General features: G+C 36.7%; 2 protein-coding genes across 2 annotated transcripts; one reads left to right on the top strand and one right to left on the bottom strand.

Moving 5' to 3' along the window:
* Window positions 1-3,648: 3,648 nt before the first annotated feature.
* On the top strand, window positions 3,649-12,815 carry LOC112513252 (guanine nucleotide-binding protein-like NSN1). The gene is made up of 9 exons (XM_025119464.1): window positions 3,649-3,744; window positions 3,874-4,118; window positions 5,662-5,800; window positions 5,916-6,080; window positions 7,096-7,313; window positions 8,116-8,380; window positions 9,340-9,519; window positions 11,155-11,363; window positions 12,310-12,815. Exons 1-9 carry the CDS (start codon window positions 3,726-3,728, stop codon window positions 12,685-12,687), a joined length of 1,818 nt encoding a protein of 605 aa, XP_024975232.1. The 5' UTR covers window positions 3,649-3,725; the 3' UTR covers window positions 12,688-12,815.
* Window positions 12,816-14,472: 1,657 nt separating this feature from the next.
* On the bottom strand, window positions 14,473-19,043 carry LOC112512559 (uncharacterized protein At4g13200, chloroplastic). Its single transcript, XM_025118586.1, has 3 exons — window positions 18,752-19,043; window positions 16,644-16,798; window positions 14,473-14,882 (listed from the first exon to the last, which is right to left on the bottom strand). The coding sequence occupies exons 1-3, from the start codon at window positions 18,975-18,977 to the stop codon at window positions 14,631-14,633; spliced, it is 633 nt and encodes a 210-aa protein (XP_024974354.1). The 5' UTR covers window positions 18,978-19,043; the 3' UTR covers window positions 14,473-14,630.
* Window positions 19,044-19,511: the final 468 nt, after the last annotated feature.

The raw sequence follows: 19,511 nt of genomic DNA, 5'->3' as shown, positions 1-19,511 counted from the left end.
CCCGGACCGAGGACAAAATCTATAAATGGATTATATAATAAACTTCATAGCACATGGACCAAATCTACAATATTTTCTTAAGAAAAAACAAGGGACCTACATGTTTTACTATCCATACAAACAATTGTTTTTGTTTTGTTTTATGCCACATCGTATTGAGATAACCAGTTACCTGCTAAACAGGTAATCGAGCCCCTTAAACAAATGAATTTTTTTTGTTTCGTACCCTAAAACGATAGCTTTAAAAGTTTGTTCCCCAAATTAKGAATCAATYTAAAGTTGGTTCTATCTTGATACAATTCTCCCTGTAATTATACTTTCAACTTTATTGATGGAAAAGATCAATTATCTCGCCAGCTTTAGGAGCATTTCGAACAGATAAAGTCGAAATATCCAGAAAAAAATACAGATCCACATCTAACAACTTCTCCATTTTGGAGTTTACAATGTCACTTAAATTACTAAAGTATTCATTATAATTCATAAACTGTTATTTTTCTCTCATAACATTCGATTTTAAGGGTTCTTGTTGATATGAATAATAATAATAATAAAATACTGAGAATTCTCCAAATTTGGGTTTATACATATTGGATTGGGCTACCGGATAAGGGTGTTGATTCATTATTATCTTTCTCACTGTAACACCCCAACTCTCATTTGCATGAAACACATACATTCCATATAACATGAAATACAAATATACACACTGATCTAAAAAGTACACATATTGCTACATGCAAAGGTAGTTACAAATTTTTTACTCACATATAAAGTACATGTCTTGAATATAACAAACCCTCAAGCACACGTATAAACCCAACTTTCCAAAAATCCACGAATGTAAAGCAATAACAATATTATTCACATATTTCCTTTCACTTTACCTTTCATATGTGCTCGACCGGTAATGCACATTTTTTAAAATAAAACGAGGGTTAAACCATAAGGTTTAGCGAACAATACTCTTGATTACAATTACAGGGTGAAAATCACCAAAACATTTTTGGGAAGCTAATATTTGAAAGATAATATGTAAACATTGTTTATTATAACAAACATTAATTTGTCGTATCATATGGACGAGATAACCCCTTTTCATCGCATCAAACCCAAAGAAACACCAACTTGTCGCATTAAACACATAGAACACCAACTTGTCGCATTAAACATGTAGAACACCAACTTGTCACATCTCATTGATGTGATTACACATTTTTGTCGCATCCAAAACATGCGATAAACACACCTTGTCGCATCCAATAGATGCGATCACCTCAACTTACTGCATCCAACAAATGCGATAAYCCCAACTCGTCGCACCTAACATATGCGATAAAACTCACTTGTCACACCAAAAAGATGCGATAAACATATTTGTCACRTTACACTGATGTGATAAGCAAACTTGTTGCACCCCAATGATGCGATAATCACAATTCCTCGCATTATATAGATGCGTTAAATTTCCCTTGTGACACCTCAARGATGCGATAAAATAACATTTTGACCTCAATCTCAATTTCATCGCATCAGACACATGCAATAAAATCAATCTCATCGCATCATATAGATGCGATAACAATAACCCATGATCAAAAGATCATCATTTTTTCCAGAAAAATCGATTATGCCACCATTATCCCAGTATGTCAAGTTCCTGATTATGTAACATTTATTACAAATTTACCCATCTCATCAGTATTTCACCCTTATTCCAATCARTTGATAATAACATATCAAATCCCAATATTATGTTAAAAATAACATATAATAAACTTTAAAACACCACATGTATGAAACAGGAAACCATACAGTTCCTTATTAAAGCAAATCAAATGATGCTTTACAATAAAAACTCACCCTATAATCACAGATAGATGAAGGCTTTAAACAACAACAAATAATCAGTTAATATAACGTAACAAGTTCTTCTCTTTTTCTTTTSTTTATTCGAACCAATTAACCAAAACACACACCCCAATTTTTCTCAGTTCTTAACTCAAAAGTATTTGAAAATGAAAAAACACACATATACGAAAATATCTTCACATGAGACAGTGGATATGATAAAAAGTTTTTAAATTAGTTTTCAAAACACACCCCACAACTTTCAAACCAAGTTTAAAACAACCCCCAAACTTTATATCAAATAAACCGGTTATCACACTCACCATAATTTTCATTCTCATTAGAACCCACCCTGTAATGGGTTTATACATATCGAATAAGCTACCAGTAAGAAGAATACAAAGTAGGTAGTTACTATTTCGGTTTTTACACACACATAAAGGTGGGATGTCACGTGGTAAAGGCTTGGGCATGACATAGTCATGAACCCGAGTTCGGGCCCTGGAAGGGAAGTGTTGACGACATTTATGTGAGACCATGTTTAGCCTCCAAATTTGTCGGGGATTAGTAGGGCTTTGGCCTGGACACCCTTACAAAAAAAAAAAACAAAAAAAAAAATGTGGGATGTCTCTGGGATATCTGTAAAGCAGGTGGTCGCCCTGTGATTAGTCGGCTTGCATAGCGGGTTGGATATCCAGGTTAATAAAAAAAAARGTGGGATGTTGGATAAGAGTTTACACATGTAGACAAAACTAAGGTGGGTTATCGAGGAAAAGGAAGAAGACAACAATGATCGTTAGAAGCTCAGGCTTTCACAAGAGAAGACACAATCTAAGGTGGGTTGTCAAAGAACAAATACATGAGTGGTAGTTACAGGTTTGGAGTTTCACACACAAATATATATTATAGCGGTTTCACGCCTAATAAGAAAACAACAATAATGGTCACGAGTTCGGGGTTTTGCACACACTACGATGGATTGTCGGACAAGAAGACAAATGTGGTGGTTTATACACAAGCATGTACTGAGATGGGGTTTCCGAAAAACAAGAAGCCAACTGATTACTTTGGTGCTTAATTTTACGAAGCAATATAATACCTATGATCTGATACATAAAAAACCTGTAGTAACYATAGATGAAAGGTTTTATACACATGAACAAAAACTGGTGGGTAACATCACTAGCTGACTCAGACATTTAGGGTTTGGGGTAGATACATACATTTTCATTTTTATAGTCATTTTAACTAGTAATATGCTGATATTGTAACATTTAGGGGCCGTTTATTAAACRCTCATCCGGTAAGTRCTTACTTGGTAATTTTTYTTACCGGATGAACATGACAATGGTAAAAAMAATMTTMCCCYGTAAGAGCAATGATAAAGATGAAGARTCTTACTCGGTAAGTGATGATGACGACTCTTACCCAGATAARCGSTTACCGAGTAAATTGTTRCATACGRTACMATTTTGATGTACTACAATATTAAGATAAAATAAATTATATTGTTGACTACTAATAGTAATYATTTAYCGGGTAAGCATTTARGTAAACAAYCCCTTAATGATATGATGTCCATTTATAACGAAGTAAATAATGAATTTGACATTCACGTAATCAACTCTAAAACATTGTTACATGTAAATAGGAATTTTAAAAAAACTTTATTATTTTTAATTATTAATTATTAATTAATTTGTTAAAAAAAAGAATTAATTCCATTTTATTTTATTTTTATATACAAGATGGAGGGAGTAATATGTATATATACTCGGCGCCTCCGCCTTTCAAAAACCCTAATTTGCTGCCATAAGCCCTTCTCCATCTTCTTTCTGTAAYCTCCGAATCAGACCTCCCACCACCAAGCAAACATGCCGAAGAGAAGCAAAAGTAAATTCGATTTTATACATTCAATTAGAACCCTAATTTTTCTCAATTCACGTACATGTGTGTGTGTGTGTTCATCTATCCTTTTTTTTGCTCAAGTTTGATAGATATATTTTGTGTATGTATGTGCAGAGAGTAAGAGTAAGAGAGTAACATTGAAGCAGAAGCACAAAGTGATAAAGAAGGTGAAGGAGCACCATAAGAAGAAGGCTAAAGAGGCGAAGAAGCTTGGKTTGAACAAAAGGCCTAAGGTTGAGAAGGATCCAGGTATCCCTAACGATTGGCCTTTCAAGGAACAAGAGCTCAAGGCTCTCGAAGCTCGTCGTACTAAGGCGGTTGAGGAAATTGAGCAGAAAAAGGCTGCTCGTAAAGAGAGGGTAATTTGTTTTCATTTAGCTGGTTKTATGGTTCATTGGGTTAATGTGTTTATTTGGAGTTTGATATTCAATATGTTAGGTATAGTTTCAAATGTGAACATTGTTCATGTCAAAACCTTACACTTTCTAATGCTAATAAAACCCAAACCAAACTGACCCATTGAGGGTCTGTTTTGTTTGTTAGCAGGTTAATGAGCTTAATGGGACTACAACTTATTTTGTTAGCTAYACTTGACTGTTTGTTGGTCGCTTAATAATATAGAAAATGGCGTATTCATTAAGCTTTCAGGGGGAGCTTTAGGCTTATTCATAAGCTTTCAGGGGAGCTTTATGCAGAAAGCCAAACAGTGGCTTATTCAGCAAGCTTTTAGGGGGAGCTTTATGCATAAAGCCAAATTATTTTCAAACCTGCCCCTCCCGATTAAAAAAWATGCTTCTTCCATATGTGAAAAACCCCTCTCGAACAAAACCTTTCCAATCTATACACTGTTAGACAGATTAATCCACATAGACAACTTTATCCTTACAAGACTTGATGAAAAACATAACAAACAGCCCCTAAATCCCACTTGAAAGAGGGGGGGGGGTGTTGGAGTGGGATGTACACTGACTGGACGGCTGGACCTAGTGGAGCTGTGGTTTGTGAAGACCCTGACATGTGCAGGTGTGAGCAAACTGTTGACCTATGCAGTTACAGATGTCAAAATCTGAAATAGATGTTAAAACTCTGATTCGATATATAATGGTTATGGCGATGGTATGGCATCAAAAGATAATGGTCTGTACAATAATTAGAATTATATGTATAGTTTAACTTATCATATATATTGAATAAAAATATATAGTTTTAACATCAAAACATCAACTTAAACGAGCTGGTTAAATGCCGGTACATTGGGCCGCTATTAGCAGCACCGAGAGACCCCATTTTGGACTGCTATTTTGTCAATGTTAGCGAACTGCGGTACGACCACTATAGYGGCGCGGTCACAACATAGCGGGTGACTAGAAGGACATGGTGAACATAGGACGAGAAGGATAAGAAATAGCAGCTCATAGGTAACATTGAACCTATACAAAAGGTGCTGYTATTAGATCATATGATCACTTTCTTTGTATCCAATACAACTTAATATGTCACAACATTATTTGAGAGCGTTTTCGTGGTCATATGTGTTAGTCCCTCCGTCCCAAAATAAACGTTCACAATAGAAGGGTGCACAGTTTTAGAAAYGTGCAATTATTACACTTTTTAATTGACCAAATGACAGTTAATAGTAGAGGGAGTAATGAATTTCTTCATCTCATAATTTAGGGCAGAATTGGAAGTAGTACTTGCTTTTGAAACTGRACACTTATTTTGGGACAAACTAAAATAGACACATGGACACTTATTTTGGACAAACTAAAATAGAAACATGAACCTTTATTGCTTTCTTGTTATTTTTGGGTACTAGTCTTTTGTTTCTGCTAGATATTTTATCAATCATAACGCCTTCTGGTACAAAAGCGTTGATTTTAAAATGACACCATCTTACTTCAGGCTAAAAAGAGGAAGTTGGGTCTATTGGAGGATGATGGTGACGATATCACCAATCTTGCCGAACAGGTTTCTGCCAAGGAACAAGAATTTGGAGAGAGAAAAGCCGCTGGTGATTCCACGGCTACAAGTAAAACCCGTGGTATGTGACCATTTATGGTCTCTCTAAACTTTTACCGACTTCTCTAACTCCAAAATGCAAATCTGGTCTCGGCATCATCTCTTTGAAAGTTTTTTGGTTTTCTTGGACAATTCAGAGAGGTCGTTTTACAAGGAGTTGGCAAAAGTTATTGAAGCATCTGATGTCATTTTGGAAGTGCTTGATGTTCGGGATCCCCTTGGTACCCGTTGTATCGATATGGAAAAGATGGTCTTGAAAGCTGGTCCTGAAAAACATCTTGTGTTGCTCCTCAATAAAATAGGTAATCTTCTTGTCCTATCTGCTTTCTGTTCTTGAGGTTGACACTGCATCAGTTGGAGTTAGGGCTGTGAACGAACCGAATGTTTAGCGAACCATTTGGAGGAAAATTCGTTTATGTTCGTTTATTTAGTAAATGAACGAACATGAACACATTTTTTTTTGTTCGTTTAGCTACGTTTGTGAACGTTTGTTTATATACATAACATTAGTATATAGAATAAATATTCATGTCATATTTTTAGAATTCATTTTTTTATCCCTTTTAAGTTACCAGGTTTTTTATTTTGTTATGTTAATTTTGAGGAACGAAATGATGAGTAATGGTGGTTGTTTTTTGTTCGTTTATGTTCATTTATGTTCGTTTAGCATCTTAACRAACGAACATAAATGAACACGAACAAGCACAATTTCTTAACRAACGAACATGAACRCACCAASTTTTTTGTTTGTGTGGTTAAGTTAAATGAAYGATCAGGAAYGMACCTTTGTTCGTGTTCGTTTACACGCCTAGTTGGAGTTAKCTTAGGCAAATATGAATCCAAAAAATCATTTGGATCATGATCTGTGTAGGCACTTTAACCAGTGAAGATGCAATTTTCTTTTATCTTTKTGTAATTGAACCAAAATGTAGAGATGGCGAGATGGGCATGGACCGGTCCTGAAAAGACTGATTTGGTCAATGTCTTGGTCAATGGTTATTGATTTTTGTTTTAATTTTTTAAAATTTTTATTCTTTTTAATTACATTTTATTTGATTTTTCTGAGACAAAAATTGACCTTTTTAATAAAAAATTGGTTTTGGGCCGATCTGGTCTTTCCCAAGGTTTTATGTGATTYGGGCTATATCTGGTCCTAAAAAAAGACTGGTCCGCCTAAAAACGTTCGGACCTACTGAGGACCGGTGGTCTGGACCGAACCGAAAGGTCTGGTCTTTTTGCCTGACAACAGGCTCATTATCATTTGATCTTCTTTTGTGCTTACTCGTGGCTTACTATCTGCTGGAATTTGGATATTAGATCTCGTTCCTCGTGAAGCTGCTGAAAAGTGGCTCAAGTATCTAAGAGAGGAGTTGCCAACAGTTGCTTTTAAGTGTAGCACTCAAGAGCAGAAATCTAACCTCGGATGGAAATCTTCCAAGGCTGCAAAAAAGACCAACAATCTTTTGCAAACAAGTGACTGCCTAGGAGCAGAAACTCTTTTAAAGCTACTGAAGAATTACTCAAGAAGTCATGAGGTATCTTTTTAACAATATTTCAATGTGTTTTTCTTGTTCTTCCGTCATTAGGAGAATTCATGTAAACTCTTCATGTCTTTGATTGGGTGGTGGTTAATTTTAGAGTAAATTACATAAATCCTCCCTGYGGTTTTGATAAACTCTATCTCCATTCCAATTTAGAAATTGCACTAGATTCCACACCCTTTGAATTTGCTTGCAAGTGGACCGTCATCCGTTACGTGCCCTCACGTGCTAGTCATGTGAGGGGCGTTTTAGTCATTTTGAAACATTTAAACTAAATAAATTTAAGTTAAAAGTATGTAAAACATTTTTTTGGTCATTTTGCAACAATTTTAAATAYATTTTTTAGTTTCCATTGGGGTGGCGATTTGGTAGAGTTTGTTCCTGCTACCTGTTTGCTCACACTCTTGCACAAGCCGGTTTTCTTCACTGAAACTGCCACTACTCTTTGGGGTTAAAGATGCACAAGCTTTGGGATTTTTGGGCCTGGGCCCAGACCTTTCAATCCCGTTTTGAGTGAGCAAAGAAGTCCYGGGCCTTTTTAAGCCAGGCCAGGATTTTTTTGGGGCCTAGGCCCAGGCCTGCCCCCAAAATTTCAGCCTGATTGGGCTGGCTCCGACCTGGCTTTGGCGTCACTAGGTCTGGGGCTTTTCATACTGGGCTTGGGCCAGGCCTGGGCTTTTTTGTACCTCTCTATGTAGAGGTCGTGTCTCATACAATGCACCCCTAGACATACTTTCTAKTGGGATTTACTGGGTCGGTTTGGTTTGGTTTTGATAGCATGTTCTTTTTGGCACAGATTAAAAAGTCGATCACCGTGGGTGTAGTTGGCCTGCCAAATGTAGGCAAGAGCAGTCTAATTAATAGCTTGAAGAGATGTCATGTTGTCAATGTCGGGGCTACCCCTGGTCTAACGAGAACCATGCAAGAAGTTCACTTAGACAAGAATGTTAAATTGTTGGACTGCCCTGGTGTTGTGATGCTTAAATCCGGGGAGAATGATTCTGCTGTCGCTCTCCGAAATTGCGTTAAAATTGAGAAGCTAGAGGACCCCGTTTCTCCAGGTAATCAGATTTATCCATGAAAGATCTGTTTTATGTGTTACTATTTACCGTTTGGATCCTTATTTGTTATTATTTAGATTAAACTACAAATTGTCGAAAATAACACTTTTTGTCACAGTTTTGAAATTACAAGATGGCTATTGTGGTTTGTAAAAACGTCCAGATTTGGCCCCTTCCTCTAACAGCCGCTAAAAAGTTCCCGTTAAATAAGTGATATATTTGTACTTTTATCGTTTTTTTGTCTTTTAATCAATCAAAATGCGATTTTATAATTTGGTCCCTGTGGTTTCTAATGGKGTAAATGACAAAAAATCGATAAAAAGACGAAAATACACCTCATTTAACAGAACTTTTTAACGGTCGTTAGACAGAGGGACCATATCTGGACATTTTGCCAATTGTAATTTCGAAACTGTAGGGACGAAAACTGTTGTTTTTAACAAACCACAGGGGCTAAATTTGTAGTTTACTCTCTTTTTATTTTTCATATCTAGTTTCTCAAATCTCTTTTAGCCGGGGGTGGGGGGTCTTCATAGAAACAACGCTCTACTCTTTAAGGGTGCCAAAAAGACACACGATAGTTTGGAAGGATTAATGTAAGATCCCACATCGGTTAGAGGAACAASGGTTGCCTTATAAGGGATCAAATACATCCTCTATCAGACGTGTTTTAAAACCRTGAGTCCAKGTGTGGAAAAAGAGGACAATATCTGGTACAGTTGGCTTGGGATGTTACAGTTAACAACTATTGACAAATTTTGTAAATGTAAATTCTAAAATTGCCATTCTACTTTGTTTTGGTCCAAATTTGCTCATTAACATGGTATCTTTTTTTTCATCTTTTTCACGAGAAAGATGAAATGATTTGCAACAAAWAGCCAAATATGAAATCAGAAGTGCAAATGCTTTAGATTCAACTTTCTTTTGCCGTGACTGAATGATGTTATATGTGGTTGCAGTGAAGGAAATCCTCAAGTTATGTCCAGCCGAAATGTTGGTAACGTTATATAAGATTCCGATCTTCAATTCTGTAGATGACTTTCTTTCTAAGGTGGCTACCATCAGAGGTAAGCTTAAAAAGGGAGGCCTTGTGGACATCAATGCTGCTGCAAAAATTGTGCTACATGATTGGAATGAAGGTCCGTATTAGTAGAACATCAATAACTTTAACTCTTGGCATGCATTTGCACAAATTAGCTAAAGTACAAGACCAAAATACCATTCCCTGAACAAGAGAAATAAAAACGAGWAAAAGAAAGTGTAGGAGTTCCAGATCTGTTAGACTAAGACCATTTTCCCTCAATATATTCGTTTGGTACACTGGAGTACTGGATAGAACATATAAGTTCCATAATTGGCAGGACTTTTATGTGGAACATACAAGAACATAGTGGATCAGGCGTGTTCCACCTCCAACACATAAGTTCCATGATTGGCAGGACTTTTATGTGGAACAAACAGGAACAGTGTGGATCAGGCGTGTTCCACCCCCACCCCCCATTGAACACGTTGGAACGCACTTATATATTACCAATATAACCTCAAAATAAAACTTAATTCTCTTCTAAAACATTAAATACGCCTCCCTCTTTACATTTTATTTTACTCTTTAAATTTTATTTGTTGTATTTCATGCTCTTTAAACTTTCACTTTACTGTCAAAATATTATTTTTATGGTTTTTATCTTTTTAGTTAACTTATGTAATCTATTAAATATTAATAATAGAAAAAAGAATATTGAAAGAATATGAAATAAAAATTGGAAACTAYATAAACATGATTTTTGTATCATTTTGACGAAAACTTTCTAATGATATATTTTGTTATAAAAATATTTCTTTTATTATAATTTAATAAAATACATAAATTAGTCAGAATATATAAAAGATATAAACAACTCATTTTATCTGTTCTGCTTTTCCAATTCCGTCTTACCAAATGTTGAACAATTGTTCTATCCTCTCCAAGCACAACCTTAGAGAGTGATTCRAAAGGATTTCACGTATTCTCATATTGTATCAGATTCCCACGGTCTATCATCTTAGGGACTCGAGTCTCTGGGGCAATCTGTACTTGTCTATCTCCCCTCGACACTAGGATGATTTGTGCCCTAGCCCCCTCTCGCACCGGGACAATTTGTGTCCTAGCCTACTCAACACTCCGTGGCAATCTGTACTCGTCTAACCCTCTCTGGACACTAGCATAATCTATACCCGTATAGCCTCTRTCGGAAGGGGTGTGCTGGAGTTCCACCTCGGCTAGACTTGGACCATTTATCCTCTCTATATTTCGAACCTCCCTTCTCTTCTCAAATGCTTGTTTGGAGAATGAGTGCCTGTTTGTTAGCAGCTTAATAAGCTTATGAGATTGCAACTTATTCAGTCAACTATACATGATTGCTCGATAGTGGCTTAATTATATGGAAGTGGCATATTCAGTAAGTCTCGGGGAGCTTTATGCAGAAAGCCAATTTTTTTTTCCAAACCCACCCCTCCCAGTTAAAAAGTCTTTGGCGGGAGGGGTTTATTGCACGAAAACGCCGGGAAATTGAATAGATGGAATAGATCCTTACACTCCTTCCATTTATGCAAAAACCCTAAATCCCCCAACAAAAAACCTTCCCAATCTATACAATACAGATAGATTCATCCACACAGACAACTTTATCCATACATGAATTAATGGAAAACCAACAAGTAATTTAATGGGGTTCTACATATTCTCACATAGAAAGAAATAAGGCAACTAAAGTATGCTTATTTTCACCTTGCAGGTAAAATTCAATACTATACAATGCCTCCAACTAGGSAAGGGGAGGCTATGGATGCAAATATTGTATCAGAACTAGGAAAAGAGTTCAATGTGGATGAAGTATACGGCACCGAATCATCGTATATCGGCAGCCTCAAATCCGTACTTGAATTTAATCCCGTTGAGATTCCGCCAAGTGACCCTCTTCATTTCGACGAGTCAATGCTTGAGGTTCGTATTCTTTTTCCACAACTTGTCAAAATATAAGACTCCATATATGTTAAAAATAATAGATGTCAAAATAGTTCGAAATCGAAGTTACTAAATTTCCCAACCAGTAATCATTGAATGGGTTTGATGGCATTGATTTTATTTATAATATATTTTTTATTATATCGTTCCTAAGGGGGTTTTAAATGTTTTGTGAAACTAAGGAGCCGTTTACCGAACGTTTACCCACTAAGTGCTTACCGAGTCACTTTATCTTATCGGATGAATATGACAAGGATTGAAAATCTTACCCGGTAAGAGCGATAACAAGGACCGAGAGTCTTACTCGGTAGYGAGAGCAATGACTCTTACCCGGTAAAATCTTATCCGGTAAATTAAGTGGAAGTCCTKACTCTTACCGGTAAACGCTTACTGGGTAAATGACCCCGAAAATAAATGTTCAGAATGAAAAAGACACGGSTTTAGAATGAAAATTATTACACTTCTTAATCAACAAAATGACAGTTTTACYCTTAATTATAGTATGAGAAATTTTCTTCATCACATAATTAAGGGTAGAATGGGAAAGTAGGCATTTACTTTTGAAAGGGGATACTTATTTTAGGACAAACTAAAATAGTAATATAGGCAATTATTTTGTGATTGAGGGAGTATATAAATGACCAAAACCCTTATTATTGTAGGTAATTTTACATTGATGTTTAGTTTATCAGCTAGTTTTTTTACCAAACGTGATTAGTTTATCACCATTTATCAATTAGTTTTTAGCAAATACGACTTATATATCCGCTTACTGCTAGTTTTTACCAAACATCTAGTTTATCAGCTAGATTATTAGTCAACCACTAGCTTTTCAACGAACAACCGAGACCTGTGAGATTTGAAAATTGAAAACGTCTTTGTTSCTAGATTGTGTTCTTACCCATACGAGTTCTTACTTCGACAGAATGAAAAACAACTAGAAACAACCACGGAAGTTGAAACCCCATTAGAAAGGAGCACAAAGACCGAAGGCGAAGATCAAGCCATGGCAGAAGGCGCACCAGAAACCAAAGTAACGAACSTAAGTAGCCAACAAAACAAGAAGCTATCGAACGCTGAAAAGAAAAGAAGGAAAAAAACCAACAAACCGGCTGCAAACACAATCGTAGAAGATGAATCGGTGGAGGGCGATTATGACTTCAAGGTGGATTACAAGGGCTCGACTGCCATGGATGATGATGATGATGATGATGATGATGGTGATGATGATGATGGAAACAGCAAAATCGAGTTGCCGGAGACGACGACGATGGAGGTTGATGAGAGTGAATCTGCAAAGTAATTGTGTTGGAATTTATGGTTTAGTTTTGAAGGTGAARTTGAAGCAATATTTATGATATGATGATGATATGGAACACTTCTACTCGAACAGATATCTTTTGGTCAACCAAAAGTGGTATCTCTTTTTGTTTGAATGATGAGATTATTATAACTTTGTATTTGTTTCTTTTATCTGAATCGTACATAAATGGAATTTTGACTTCACAAAACTTCGTTTTGCTTTTAGATTTCGTTGTTCTGTTTTTTTGGTAGGATTTGGATTTTAAATGAATTTGAATTCTGTTCTTTATAAATAATTTAAAAAAATAAATTATATATAATTAAGTAACTTTATTATTAATTAATTATTATAAAATAAATATATGTAACATTTTTTTTGATTAACATGGATATTCAACCCATTCTGCGAGTCGATTAATCACATGACGACCACCTGCTTTGTAGATAGTCTTGAGTCACCGTATTTGAACCTCCATGGCCACAAGGAGATTTTTATTCCTCTTTGAATTTGAACCTGAGACCTCCTGATACTTTTAACCTTTGGAGCTAAACTCAAACTAATCAGACACCTCCCTTGTGGTTATATGTAACATATTTTAAAACATAAAAATCTTTGAAATTCCAACCCTGTTGTAAGATTTTGAAATCTTATGTTTTAAATATTTTAAATCTGAACAATCCTGTAAACCAAAGATGGATTGGAATGAATTTGAATTCTAAATCCTTTTAAATCTTTTCCATTCCTGCAAACAAAATGGGATCTTGAGCTCGTCTGGTTTTTGAGATTTGGAATTGGATTCCATTTCAAAATTCCTCATATCCAAGGCAGTATACGACTTGTTATTTTGTTTTTGATTTTAAAAAGAGTCTAGAATTGAATACCGGGATATCAATGAAATCCGATTAATATGGGATTTAGAATTCCATGATGGTTATATRGTGCACCATGCAYGCMCGCCRGCAGGGCATCGTGAGCATCGMGCTCACACCTGGGYGCTTGMGGCACCKTCCTGCGGGCACCCCATCGACTGTATTTAGACCTTGGYGGTGAACTATGCCTGAGCGGGGTGAAGCCAAAGGAAACTCTGGTGGWGGCCCACAATGCKAGTTCGTSTTTTATAAATCCAATAATTTCGGTAGTCTCGCTTGTCCTGGGGTTGCGGTCGAAGCATTGGCACGTAAACAAACCTTGACACGATATGTGCCAAGGATAACAACTTGAAGATCGGGCGGCCTCGTCGTCCGAATTGTAGTCTGGAGAAGCCTCCTCAACGGCGGCCATGCCCAAGTCCCCTGAGAAACCATTAATCCGTCATGCCTCGATGKTGACCCGCATCACTATGTCCTAAGCTTGCCACATTATATTGAGGTCCCAACCGCCCARCTGATCCTYGTTCGAATGGTCCGGTGAAGTGTTAGGATCACAACGACCTGGACGGTCTTTCATAATCAAAGGTAAAATTCTAGGATTTACGAAAGATAGAAATAGGAGGAACGAAAAGCTACTTGAAAAAATCTCCAAAATTTAATTGGGAGGAAAGAGTTTTATTCACATTTTATAAGATTTACTCCCTAAATTCCAATAAGCATCCGTATTTTTATTTTTGTTTGTCTCACACAGTTCGAAAGTTTTTCAAACTCCAAAATGAAGAAAATTGAGATTTCAGACTTCAAGACCACCWCTTATAMATCAGAGGTGAAATCAGACTTYAGACWTCAACACCTCTTAAAAAACAARYTCCACCTAAAGAGTCTAATGACAAGTGTTCACCAAGCATCCCCTAAATAATCCAAAAATCTCTTGCTCATTCACATCTTTCTTTCATTTTAACATGTCCATATATAACATCATATCAATATACCAACTCATTTCTTCCACAATGAGCCTAAACTATTAACCATTTTTACTCAACCATCTTTAGTAGATGACATATATTCCTTCACTTAATCATCTATCTGTATTCCCAAAAGTGGATCTGTGCTGCCGTTACGATCAGAACCCGAGCTTGATGAAGATGGTGAAACCGTCGGTTCATCAACGGCTGCAGGTTCTGTTCCAGAACCATTTGTAGTTTTATTAGCCGTTGGTGACGAAATTATACTTGATGAAGCCGACTTGGRAACAAGTCCTTGTGCTTCCATGGCTTCGCGTGCTGCTTTCTCTTTCGCCTTTTTAGCCCTTTCTAGCACTTCATCCTGCACACAAGTCCGACCAATCAAATTGAGACTCTATGGTTTTTTTTTCCTTTTTGGAATATGTTCATGTTAACATCGTATATTTACATACTTCATTCGTCCCAAAATAAGTGTTTACAGTTCTATTTTAGTTAGTCCCAAAATAAGCGACTATTTCTAGACGTAAATGTTTGCTTTCCAATTCTACCCTTGATTATGAGACGGAGTAATTCATTACTCCCTCAATTGTCAAGGGTAAAGTCGTAACTTATGTTTCTAAAACTGTGTTTTTTTCATGGTGGACATTTATTTTAGAATGGAGGGTCGGAGGGAGTATTATCTTTGGGACGCGAAACCYGAATGAGATCATTATAATGATGGTTAAAAGATAACAAGGTATRGGTAGGTGAAGAATTGTGTAAGGTTTTACGGTTTTAATTTCACATGRGTAGTTTAGTAATTTACCAAGCTTGTCTCATCATCCCTAATTATTGAATTAACCAAACCAAATCCTAACCGCGGTGGGATCTGGGAGGTACCCATGTCTGACCTTTACCCCAAGGAGTAGAGCAGTTGTTTCCCTGAACACCTTACTTGTGAAAAGTGTGCAAGTATGAAAAATTAGAAGAGAAAGGAAAAGAAAATGGAAGAGAAGACCAAAACCAGAAAGATACTCCCCCGAAAGGGAAATAGTAACTTTGTTTGGTTGGTTTTCCATTAAGTCCTACATGGATAAAGTTGTCTGTGTGCATTAATCTRTCTGTATAGATTGAAAAGGTTTTTGTGTGAAAGGGTTTTTCATAAATGGAAAGAGCGTGTTTTTTAATAGGGAGGGGTAGGTTAGGAAAAAACTCTACTTTCTGCACAAAGCTCCCCTCTGAAGCTTATTGGAAAAACAACTTTCTATATCATTAAGCCACTACCAAAYAGTCATGTCTAGCTGACCTAATAAGTTGCAAGTCCTATTAAGCCTATWAAGCTTCTAACAAACAGGCCCTAAGACTAGTTATAGCATCACAAAAACGTTATAATATATTATAGAGAATCACATTTTTCAATTACATGTCAAACAAAACGTCGTAATTTGCATGTAACGAATGAGGTATGATACGTAGGCGCTCATTCATCACACCTTTCAACTCATTGAGGATATCTTTCTATGCTAATTGTTCCGTTCGCCAGTTCGAGTCTCTCCAGGGCCACCAAGGATTTTCCTGGTTGTTATCTTCAGRCCCCATGGGATTAGTCAAGGAGCGCACAAGCWGACACGGAGACCCATGATTATCAAAGAACAAAAACCACTTTGTATTTGTAGCAGTATTGAGACTAGAACTAAGGGGCTGTTTTGTTGGTTTTCAATCAAGTCCTGCATGGATAAAGTTGTCTGTGTGGATTAATCTGTCTATACAGATTGAGAAGGTTTTTGTTTGAGAGAGTTTTTTCATAGATGGATGTAGTAAATTTTTTAATTGCGAGGGGCAAGTTTGGAAAAAACTTGGCTTTTTGCATATAGCTCCCCTAAAAGCTTATTGAACAAGTCGCTTTCTATATCATTAAGTCACTACCAAACAATCATGTATAGTTGACTGAATAAGTTGTGAGTCYCATTAAGCTCGTTAAGCTGCTAAAAATAGGACCTTAAGGCAAACTATGTACTCCATCATGAAGGCAAACTAACATAAACCCAAAACCCTAAATTGTTACCGATATATCTTAGTAACAAGTCATTGTATCTGGAAAGTTCCAATTTTGCAAGATCTGAAAGAAAATTCTGTTTAGTACCTGAAACTCCTGTACTTGTTTTTGTTGTTCGGCTTGCAACCGGCCAACTGTACTCAAGAACTCCCCCACAGTAGACTCAATACGTTCATTCAGCGCTTCTGCAAAAGCCTTCCCCAAGAAAAATGCATCCAGAACCTGTTTGCTTTCATTTTCACCTGCAAATTCCAATTCTTTGTGTTTAAGGAGGCGATTTCGTTCATTTGACTTAAACGGTGTACTCAAATCAAGAATCAAATAGTTAKGCAACATGATTTTGTGTCACAAAACATAAGAGGGTATTAGTTAGATCACTCACGRGACCATTTAGCGACATCTGATAGGAGTTCTTGGAGATGCAGAACTAAGGTAGCAGACWAGGAATAGTGGCGGATCCATAAATTTTGTCACCAGTGGCGCAAAATAATCATCATATAGAATTCAATTATTGTCACAAAATACAGTACAAAACATTAATAAATTTCCAAAATTTACAGTTAGGGTTTTATTGTTCCATCATCTGTAACCAATAAAACTCAAATTTAACCACAAGGGTGGTGCTTGATTGGTTTGAGTTTGGCTCCAAAGGTCAAAAATTACCAGAGGTCAGGTTCAAATCCAAGGAGGAATAAAMATCCCCTTGTGGCCACGGAGGTTCAAATGCGGTGACTCCGGGCTATCTGCAAAGCAGGTGGTTGCCCTAGGATTAGTCAGCTCGCATACCGGGTTGGATATCCAGGTTAATAAAAAAAACTCAAATTTAAGCTTCAATATGCTACTGTAACCTCTCATTTTTTTCCCAACTACGATAACTAGTCGTGCATGGAAATTTTAAAAATTTATAAACCTACAAGTCCTAATCATCGTTCTTATTACCCATTTTCTCGTTGCATAAAGCGCGCCTTGCATATCTATTTGGATAGTTATTCTAGCTTAAACCAAAATCAGTAAATTTCTAAAAAGCAACTTGCTTAGAAGCCAAATGAGTCTTGATTTCAAGTTTCTCAAATCAAGGCAATTCTGGGTGTCGAAAAGGCATACAATGATTCGATCTTTATACCCGATAAAGATGAACATTTTTGGCAAAGGCAAATACCACCTCTACTCCCCAAACAAGAGACATGTCTCTTGATTCTTATGGTGAAATCAGCCATTTTTAGATAGCTTTCTGAGAATAGTTAAATTCTATATATGGGTTAGGCTAAAAGGGGAAATTACCAAACYGAAATACATACGAGTATTTAACAAAATGACCAATTTTCTACGTTTTTACAAAATAACCACACATTTCACTAAAGGCTTAGATKGTCCCACATCCATTGAGCAAAGACGGGTTGTAATTGGATAGYGGTWTCTGRAAACAYATCTTGAGGACCCCCTAAAGCACTCATGGTATAAAAGTTAAGWTTTTTYCATGCATTTAGCTAATTTCGTGGGTTTTTGCCTTTTTGGCGAAATAGCTACACAGGGGGACCCAAAATCCCTTTTTTGGCTAAAATCTTGTCTTTTTACAAGTGGGCCCGGTGTAAGGAAATAGCCAATATGGCGAAATGCTTTAACGAAATACCTATTCCTTTCAGGAAACACATTGAAAAGTGGTCGTTTTGTTAATTACCTATACGTATACCGGTCATTTCCCCTAGGCTAAATGCACCGCTATATATTACTAAATACAACCCTACCYACACATTTCGTGCTGACGCATAAAAAGGGGTGCATATAGCAACAACRCCCTTGTATATATACTCCAGACCAGTTTGACTAAAAAGTCAAAGTATACATCTAAAGAGTCAGACTCCATAACCAAGATTTTGAAGAGAACTTTAAAACCAGCCATAACTTGAAGGATAACTCAATTCCATAGACCAATTGAAGAAAATGAAGGAACAAAACCTCTAAAATMCAATCTATCCACTCACAGTACCCTCGTAAATTGGGCATTCCAACCCTAATCTGCAAAAATACCCTAATAATCAAAAATCAAGAACTAMTAGTTATCCCCTAAGGCCAAACTCAATAACTAATCACTTGAATTTTCATCACAAACAAAATCCCCATCATCTCATAACCCACAAACATGAAAAAATTTCACCACGAATCGTGCGATTTACATCTTAAAGAAGAAGGTTTACCAGGAGCAGGGCCACCAGGTGTGCTGCTACAATTGCACCTAAAACCATGTCTTGGAAGAACCAACTTCTTCTTCTGCAACAACRTTCCTACTGCTCCTTTCCCATGCCGGTTATTTGTGGAGTTAAGRCGGATGATTGAAGAAGACGATGGATTGGATGTTCTAACGATTTGGGCATTGGATGGAACACGGGAACATGCAATTGGTGAGGAAATTGCCGTACTCATTTCTCTCCGAATTTAGGGAGAGAGATGAGCGATTTGGTTTGGGGATGGCGAGAATGATGTGATGATGATAAGAGTGTTGTACTTGCTTGCTGGTACCGTCGGCAGTCGGGTCGGATCGGGTCGGATCGTAAAACTTCCATGGACCAGAGTCCATTGGATTTGGACTTGCGAGGTGGGCAGTGGGCTCATCTTATGATATCCCGGCCCGGTGTGAGATGGTCAAATGGGCCTGATCCTGTCCGGTTGTGATGGCCAAACATTTACAACAAACACTGATCCTGTCCGGTTGATTCCCCATTTTGGAGAATTTGTTGGAGATGTTCTAACATTTACAACAAACACGCTATATTTTTTTTCTTTCTTCTTTAAATTAGAAGATTTTTTTTATTTCTCTCGTATCTTATTGTAATTTAAAGGAGCATTAAGCATAATTGTTGGAGCAAACTTTTTTCAAATCTCCAACATTTTCTAAAATACCATAATTGTTAGAAATGCTTTTGTTAATTGGCATGACCTAAATGCATATATATGGTT

Source organism: Cynara cardunculus (assembly GCF_001531365.2).
Source record: "Cynara cardunculus var. scolymus isolate 2C chromosome LG 5, CcrdV1, whole genome shotgun sequence".
NCBI lineage: Eukaryota > Viridiplantae > Streptophyta > Magnoliopsida > Asterales > Asteraceae > Cynara > Cynara cardunculus.
The sequence above is the reverse complement of the archived record's forward strand: the minus strand, read 5'-3'. Positions and strand labels throughout refer to the sequence as shown.